General features: G+C 38.8%; 1 protein-coding gene across 5 annotated transcripts in view; it reads right to left on the bottom strand.

The window, feature by feature from the left end:
- Window positions 1–9,096, bottom strand: part of LOC106808346 (diacylglycerol kinase theta-like) — a 95,552-nt gene extending 86,456 nt beyond the window's left edge. For all 5 annotated transcript variants that reach the window (XM_014811045.1, XM_014811053.1, XM_014811036.1 and 2 more), the window contains exon 1: window positions 8,688–9,096. In XM_014811045.1, the coding sequence (XP_014666531.1) occupies window positions 8,688–8,862 (175 nt within the window). In that variant the 5' untranslated portion in view covers window positions 8,863–9,096. The remainder of the gene's footprint in view (window positions 1–8,687) is intronic.
- Between the last annotated feature and the right edge of the window lie 700 nt (window positions 9,097–9,796).

A 9,796-nucleotide genomic window follows, 5' to 3' on the forward strand; every position in this document is an offset into this window, starting at 1 on the left:
ATTATTAACTCCTGATATAATATATATATATATATAGTACAGATATATATTAGTGATATAGTAATATATATTGATAGTATATAAGCTAACTAGTGTTTACAACTGCAACACTGATGAATGATGTTGGCGGCTAATTGTGAGTCGAGAATGTTTTATTTGCTAATCCACAGGACATCATTGACTCGGGCAATCACATGCACTACATACACTACAACTCCTAGCTTAGACACACACTACGCAGTTCAGATGTTTATTCACGCGTCACTATTTTCGGTAAGGTTGCGAGTGTAGCTTTACGAAACGGCTACTATTGAGTTGTGTTACACGATCTATGACGATAGCTGTGACTTCTTTTTGCTGGACACCTTTCGATGATTGTCGTAGCTAGTGCAGAGTAGAATATAATGTGTTCTTAACACAGGTCTAGTCTTAAACGTGCGATAGGCGCTATGCCTTCATGCTCATATTAGGCAGTTGGCAAGCGCAGCCGCTTTACTGTACGCTACCACGCACACGACTTGCTTGCTGTGCGATTTACAGCCTTACAGCCATGACATACTGCAATCCGCATCCCAGCAGATGAAGACCCTTGTGTAATGAGGTGGATGTGGCCGATCTCAAGTATAGCTATTGCTATGTTGAGATCTCGTCCCGCACAGATTACTCGATAAATTCACACTTCTCAACTGCTTACATCTAGTTTCAACACAAGCCACAGCCAATGCATGTGCCTATGAACATTCTGCCGAGCCTAATTACGCCTAGCCTAATCAATTATACCTTGTACTACTTATATATTTACCTAATATGTTACTTAGGCCAAATATATTGTGTCAGCATGGCAATATTGTGCAATCAAAATATTTCACAACTGCCTAGTATAATATAAAATTTTAGACAAGTTTGCTTGAAAAGGAAGAAGGATGACGCCGTCTAGATTCTTTTTGGAGGAATGCAACACAGTGAACACTTCCAAATAACTACTGATATAGCAACCAGGTTTTATTCTGGGCATTTTGGTCTCATCCCTGATGAATTTATTTTTGTACAAAATTTACCTGCTTTGCAGTTTTAGGCCCGATATAGAGCCTGCGGCCAGTAAAAACATGAGGTTATCTGGTGAATTTAGGGCTAAATAATAGGTGTTGATAGGAAAAAATCGGTAGTCATTGTTGCAAATACGGCAATATTCTAACTTTAATCTGTGAATAAATGTAAACCTTGTATTGTGTTGTAGTGGCTCGATAGTCAGGACAATTGCGTGGTCACATAGAAACCTTTTGACAACGCCAGCGACTGTACGAGACTTTCTTGTCAGACTAGAGAAGCTATGTGATTTATATTAGTACTGAGTAGAAGTACGAAGAGTGTAAGCTTCATGAATCAACAAGACTTGAATCGTTAAATTATTGATTTTATCACAGAGCTGTCGCTGCGATATAGGATCTATACTACTCAAACACCACAGTTCCAAGGTGACCAAAGTTCCTTCTTCCCTGATTGCAAACAAAATTATATAGTCCAATTTATGATTAGATAGAGCAAGGCACTAGTATACTCAGTACCAGTGGCCTTTACACTCTGGTAGGATAAATGGGCACACTTATAGAGTGTAAATGTGATCGCAGAATATTGAGAGTGGAAACTGTGAACCCCTTGTAGCGGAGATAGCTACCGTGCTGCCAGTGTAACCATAGAAAGCTGGGATCTGAATGAGAATTACCAAAACAGTCAGTGAAGTCGCTGCTGCTTACACACCGACAGCTTATTCATTTGGGCCTGCAGCATCCACGTTGAAAAATTATCTTTGCGATTCGCAACGTCTTGCCTAGTATAAATAGACAGGTGAGCACGGAAATAAGCAGCATCGCAGAAAGATGTAAGTGGTGTGACTGCCGGCCATTGATGAATTATTCATACAGATATTGCTGTACAAATAGTAGATATGATTCAGACCACTGAAAGCGGGGACAATTAATGTTTTTTGGATTTGGCGGTCCGTATATATAATTTGTAATATATTAGAGTGTACTTCGTAACTATATCTATATATAATATCTTTTATTTTGGTTCTTGCTTTAAACCCTGCCTTTAATTTTGGCCTTGGAAACACTACAAGGCTACATAAAAAACCTGTATAACATCTGCGTGAGACATTCATTCGCTACCCTACAAATATTATATCATAGGCTTTCAGCAAGGCTACATAATATTTCCATTGCACCAGTAACTAGTACAATGCAACTATATTAGCTAAAAATTATGTAATCTGTATCATGACATTTGTTTCCCCTGGCCAAAAGCGTCTGTGAGGTGGAAATGTTTTTCGTTATGGTGTTTGCGCGTTCTCGGATGGTGTAGGCAAAGCGAGCAGTGCAGGTGCATGGCCAAGCAACAATTTGAAAATTGGTTGCAATTTGTGTGCATTCATTTAAGATATTCTGGAACACATTGTATGAGGACGTATATGCTTTACCGAACATGCATGCCTGTACCAATCATTACAATTATATCTATTGTTATGTTATTATGTTGTGTATATATAGTTACACCTATTATAGTATACCTATATCATATATATGTTATATACTTACATTATATGTTTAATTAGTATATTCATTAATATATTTTGCAAATACTATACACAACAATCTTATTGGCAGCAGTTGTAGCTTGTACACAAATGTTCATATATCTGAATTTATTGTACTTGAATCACCTGTTTGTTACGATGTAGTTGTACCTGAGCCGTTTTTTTCCAAAATTCTAGTTATGCAGAAATATGAAGACTAGTTTGTCATTTTCATTTTTATTACTTACAGCAGGACGCCACTTTATTTACTCAGCAAGTAGGAGTCAACGATATCACGATAGACAATCTCGACCGATCTTACCTTGTGGCGCGGGGGAAATTGTGTCTCACCTTAAGTTAAGGAGGGAATGTTCCCCCTTCTTTTACACCTCTTGACCTTTGACCTTTGACCCCCAGCTTCGACATCCCAACTCGTTTTCGGATTCCCCCCCCACCCACGTCCCGAGTATCGTGACCATACGTCGAGCCGTTTAGATTTGTGCCCAACTGTTGACGGACGCACGGACGGCCGGACGCACGGACGGCCGGACGGCCGGACGCACGGACAATCATGCGATTCTACAAGCTGCATCTGACTATGTCAGATGAGCTAAAAATGTGACGCATTAAACAATGATTTCAATAACAATACTCAAGCAAATCGTTTTTAAATGGATGGAATATCATGACAAGTGCCACCTTGCACGGTACATACACGATTTAACAAGAATTTTTGGACGCAATTGTGACATATCAAAAATCATTTTTGATAAAACCATGTTTACAATTACACATGGTATCCCTCTAAACATTGTACACATAAGAAATCATCATGCACAAGCTGTAACACACAGAGAGTAAATGTTCCTCATAATTGTTCTGTTAAGATTTTCATAGCTTAATCATTACAAACTGACATTTATGGAATGCATCGCATAGATGAATACTCACAATCAATATAAAGATTCATTAATATGAGGTTTAACTTGGCGAAATTTCTGCAAAGTATTTATGCAAAGGTGCATTCAATATACCATACACAAATACATAAATAAATAAATAAATAAATAAATGTGTGCATGTGCGTGTGCACGCAAAGGTCACACAGCAAGACTGTATGCTGCATATATTGAATGCTACAACAATATTCATCAACCACTGTGGTCAGTTTCTGAGGTATAATGCAGTGTTATGCAGAAATATGTTCTTCACTGATTTTCATAGAATGCATGTAACCAAGCAGTACTCAAAGGCAACTAAAATACTACTTTCCATAGTGCGACAGAAGATACCAGCAAATACAGGTCAGTACCAGTGCCGAATATCAAGTGCAAACTAATTTTACACTGTCTTCTCACCATGAAGAATGAAACACACACCGGGCCACAGACCAGAAGCTACCCAGACGTCCGATTGGCTCCACTGCTGCTTTGGATGTGTTTACTTGTTGCAATATATTCCAAATGAGTGGATCTGTCAACAGACCGGCTCATACACCTACTTCAGAGAGCAATATACATGGCATAGCATCTAAACAGGGACACTATAAAGGCTTAAATGACTTCACATAATCGTGGATGTTTACATTGTTCTTATCCAAGTGAAATGCTCAAAAAAGCATACTTCAATAGTAAATACGAAACAAGTGCCGCAGAGCGACAGCGCTCAACTGATGTGTACTGTAGCCGGCTAATTATATATATATATAATATATATATATATATGCTAACTAGTGTTTACAAACTGAACACTATGAATGATGTGGGCAGGCTAATGCTGGTGAGAATGTTTATTTGCTAATCCACAGGACATCCACTTGACCTCGGGCAATCACATGCACTACATACACTACAACTCCTAGCTACACACACACTACGCAGTTCAGATGTTTATTCACGCCTCACTATTTTCAATTGCATACTTACAAACGCTACATTGACGTGTGTATACAGATCTATTACAAGCTACAATCACGACACCTTTCATGATTCAAGCATGAAAAAATATCAATGTTTCTACACAGGGTCAGTCTAACGTGCGAAGGCAGAGGCAAGTGGCAAGCGCAGGTTTACTGTACGTACACGCACACAGCTTGCTGCTGTGCGATACAGCCTTACAGCCATGACAACTGCATCCGCATCCCAGCAGATGAAGACCTGTGTAATGAGGCTGGAGCCATCAATACTGCTATAATCCTCCCGGCACAGATACTCGATAAACTCACACTTCTCAACCTGTACCATTCTAGTTCAACACAAGCACAGCCAATAGCAGTGCATGAACATCGCAGCCAATACGCTAGCTACATCAATTACTACCTTGACTACTTATATATTTACTAATATTATACTATGCCAAAATATATGGTTCAGCATGCAATTCAAAATATTTCACAACTGTATTATAATATAAATTTAGACAATTGTTGAAAAGGGAAAAGGATGACCGTCTAGATTATTTTCTGGAGGAATGCAACACAGTGAACACTTCCAAATAACTACTGAATAGCAACCAGGTTTTTATCTGGGCAATTTTGTCTCATCCCTGATAATTTATTTTGTACAAAATTTACCTGTTTGCGAGTTTTAGGCCCGATATGATCAGCCTGCGGCCCAGTAAAAACATGAGGTTTCTGTGAATTACTAAATAATAGTTTTGATAGAAAAAAATGGTAGTCATTGTGCAAATACGGCAAATATCTACTCTTAATTTTAAAAATGTAACCTCTATTTGGGTTGTGAGTGGCTCCGATAGTCAGGACCAAATCTGTTCCACATAAAACCTTGACAATGCCAACGACTTACGACGACTTTCTTTCAACTAGAGAACTCTTGATTTATATATATATATATATTATATATACAAGTGCAGCTTCATGAATCAACAAGTTGAATCGTAAATGATGCATTTATCACAGAGCTGTGCCTGGATAATAGGATCACTACTCAACACCAAGTCCAGTGACCAAGTCCTCTTCCCTGATTGCAACAAAATTATATATCAATTATGAATTAGATAGAGCAAGCACAGTATACTCAGTGACCAGTGGCCTTTACACTCTGGTAGATAAATGGGCACTATAGATGTAAATGTGATCCAACTACTGAGAGTGAAACATGTAGAACCCCTGTAGCAGGAGATAGCTAACCGTGCTGCAGTGTAACCATAGAAAGCTGGGATCTGATGAGAATTTACCAAACAGTCAGTGAAGTGCTGCTGCTACACACCGACAGCTATTCATTGGGCCTGCAGATCCACGTGAAAAATTATCTTTTGGATTCCAACGTCTGCCTTATAAATAGACAGTGAGCAGGAAAATAAGCAGATCTGCAGAAAGAGTCAAGTTGGTGTGACTGCCGGCATGATGAATTATCACGATATCTGCTGTACAATACCGTAGAATATGATTCAGACCACTGAAAGCGGGACAATTAATGTTTTTGGATTTGGGGTCACGTATATATATTTGTAATATATAGATGTATGTACTAACTATATTATATATAATATCTTTTATGGTTTGCTTTCTGCTTTAATTTTGGCCCTTGGAACACTACAAGGCTACATTAAAACCTGTATAACATTCGCGTGAGACCATCATCCTACCCTACAAATTATACTCATCAGCTTTCACAAGGTACAGTAATATCCCATTGCAACCAGTAAAGTACCAATGCAACTTAATAATTAGTAAAAATTATATATCTGTATCATGCATTGTTTCCCCTGGCCAAAAAGGTCTGTGAGGTGGAAAATGTTTTTCGTTATGTGTTTGCGCGTTTCGAGGTCGTAGCAAAGCGAGCAGTGCAGGTGCCGGCCAAGCAACATTTTGAAAAAATGGTGCAATTTGGTGCATTCTTTAAGCTATTCTGAACACATTGTATGAGACTATATGTTATACTAACATGCATACACTGTTACATATCATTACAATTATATCTATGTTATGTATATATATGTGTATATATATAGTTACACCTATATAGTTAACTATATATATATATGTTATATTACGTTACATTATATTTACCATTAGTATAATTCATTATATATTTGCAAATATATACACACAAATCTTATGCAGCATGTAGCTGTAACACAATGTTCATATATCTGAATTTATTGACTTGATCACCTGTTTGTTACGTGTAGTTGTACCTGAGCCGTTTTTTCCAAAATTTCAGTTATGGCAAAATATGAAAGATAGTTTCATTTCATTTTTATACTACAGCAGGCACCCACTTTATTTACTCAACAAAGTAGAGTCAAAATTCACATAGACAATCTCGACCCTTACCTGTGGGGGGGGGGTGCACGCATGTGTGAACCTATACTTGGCTCCTTCAATAGCAACCACAGTGTTCAACATTTCCTTACCAGGCAGTTGAATTATGATTAACCTACCTATGCACCTAACAAAGTAGTACCACCCCGATCTAAACTGTCAGAGTACAGTGCTGCAAGCATGTAGTTATGTGTTTTCTTGAGCGATTAAATATTATATAGTTCGCAAGTGATGTATTCTTGTTATAATAAAGCAAAAGAAGAGTTTATGTGAAACCCAGGCAGTATCGTGGGTACTAATGGCAAAAGGCAAAGCTGAACTTCCAAGTGAGACAAGCAAAAAATTTCCATTAACATTTGCACATAGCACAAGTGTAAGTGGTGTAAATTATGAATGTTCAGTTACGTACCATTTCATCAGGGATTTCTTAACATGGTCAGAGTACGACTCCCTCATGAATTTACATATACTCAAATTAAAATATTCATAATTCATCTATGATACATACCTGTTATACCACCATATAAAATTCGAAAGCACATCTGACATCTGTACATTCCACACCTTTCGTTAAAACATGGGTGTCACCGTGCATGAAGGAAAATACAGATCCTATACCACTGCAATGAAGCTGACACACAAAACTAATTCGTACGTGTCAGACCGTAGAACAAGTATTGGATATTCCGATGCCCTGATATTTGGGCAGCGATTTTTATGTGCGGTTCTAGAAAAGCATAGTTACTCAACTCATTGTCACTTATCACAGAGTAACAATTGTGCACAGAAAAACGTAGTACTTACATATTTTGCTTTGCCATTTTGCTTGGCCACTAATATTTACAGCTCACATAACTACGAAATGCTTCATTTGGTATATCTACTTGACGACAAAATAATGTAAGAATTACTTTTTCGCTCAAACCTCACGTTAATAAAGGGTACAACAGTTACTGCGCAAAATGAATTGTCTAAGTATGTTAAACCACCTAAAGATCAGACACTTTGTGCAAGTACTTTGAACTAATTTCAGTTATTGTGGCAGACCCTGGGTTGCAGAGCATAGTCTAGCATAGCTCTAGTACTATAGCCCACGTACAGTTGCCGCAGGCCTGCGACAACTGTACGCGGGCTATAGTACTAGTTAGAGCTAAGTCTAGCATTGCAATGGTGGGTCAATCATTTATCATGAAGAGGAGGGGGAGCATACACATTATCACACAAGCATTACATATACCATCGAAATAATATAGTAGTTAGCCTCTCTATACATATTTTTGGACACATGTATGCACGGAAATCTCCTACCACATACACCTAATAATAGGTATTATATAAGTGTAAATGGTTATATTTCTGCCATGAATACTGGGAGCGAATGGAAACCAATATCAAAATCAAACTAGCATCTAGGTGAAAAATATATTATTATTAATATACCTAATAAATCATCAATTCTCGCATGATTTTAATTATTTGTGACTTCTGTTTTTGGCACTTCTTCCACGCCTGTTAGTGACTGTTACAAAGATCCACTGCATCTTTCACAGTGAGTAAGAGTTCAAATGTATACAAATTACAACTAATAATACTAATAGTAATATTATTACTAGTACTACTACTAGTGCGTGTACTATGTGATATGACTGAACTAGAGAGTACAGTACAAATGCATAATTTTCTTCCAAAAATGAATCCGATTCTTGGTTCTGCCGGTGAGGGTAGCATACACAATACCCATCATAACCTTGTTACACAGCTATATTATTGAAAAAATTGGGTAAATGCTTGAAAAAATGATCGACAACTGATGCAAACGAACGCGCCTACCTTCACAGATGTATCCCTGTCCGATGAGGCCCCACAGAAGATCTGTGCAGTGGTGACAATATGTTGGCTTGTGAAAAGTCTTTTTAGTGAAGAAATGTCCATGTCCATGCTCCAAATCTTGTGGCGGCTCCATCTCCGCGCTAGCTCTAATGCTATCCAGGTCGTAGGCCGCCATATTCACTGTCGCTCCTGTCGCCTCCAGCTTGTTGTCACATTGGTTTTACCCGCTGGTACAAGGTATGCACGGTAGGATCACACACTATTAACCGATGCACATCAATGAGAAGGTGTCTATTGATATCTCGACCATTCCACTGAACATTTGAAACGATCAAGGGGTTATTTCCACAGGCTTTTCATCCTGATCAGTCACAGAAGTGAATGCTACCGTAGCGCTCCTCTTCCGCGCGAAAGCGAGGCTTTACATTCACAACTCCAAACATTTTCATGGCGCCATCTACAGGTAGAAGCAGCATAAAAACGAAATGCAATCCTAAAGCCTGCTTTCTTTAGCATGCTGAAATCAAGCTCTCTAGGACCTACCATAAGGAAATATGCCATTATTCAAAATATAATAGTAGAAAGGTCAATTATATTGGTGAGTCGGTGACTCCTAGTATGAGTAAACCTTCTAACTTAATTTGGCTCTAGCTGAACACTTACTTAATAATATCAAACGATTTACACTACAAGATGAGAATGTACGCACCATTGCATGACCGGTTAAAACTACAAATTTGTATATTTCAATAGTTAGTGCTGATAGTAGTGTAATTGTTAGAATCCAGATGAGACGGGATACCAGAGAAGTGTTGCCGAAAGGAGGTGTTGATCCTAACCGCTGAGCGTGGATCTTGCGCGCAGTTCCGCAGCAAGGCGCACGCCACAGCGGGAACTTCCTACGAAAGTATACAGCGCTGCTGGCAGCTATGGATCCCGTGCGCCGAATGCATAGGTCGGCGCACGGATCCATAGCTGCCAGCAAACAGTCCGGAATTTTAGCGGGGGCACAGAGGGCAGACATTTGGGACATGGGAGGAACTCGCGACTTAGATGGGGGGTGGTACGGATAGGGGGGCGAGAGCGAAGCTTTTGATTTCGCCGTGGCT

Source organism: Priapulus caudatus, unplaced genomic scaffold (assembly GCF_000485595.1).
Source record: "Priapulus caudatus unplaced genomic scaffold, Priapulus_caudatus-5.0.1 Scaffold13, whole genome shotgun sequence".
Classification (NCBI taxonomy): Eukaryota; Metazoa; Priapulida; class Priapulimorpha; order Priapulimorphida; family Priapulidae; genus Priapulus; species Priapulus caudatus.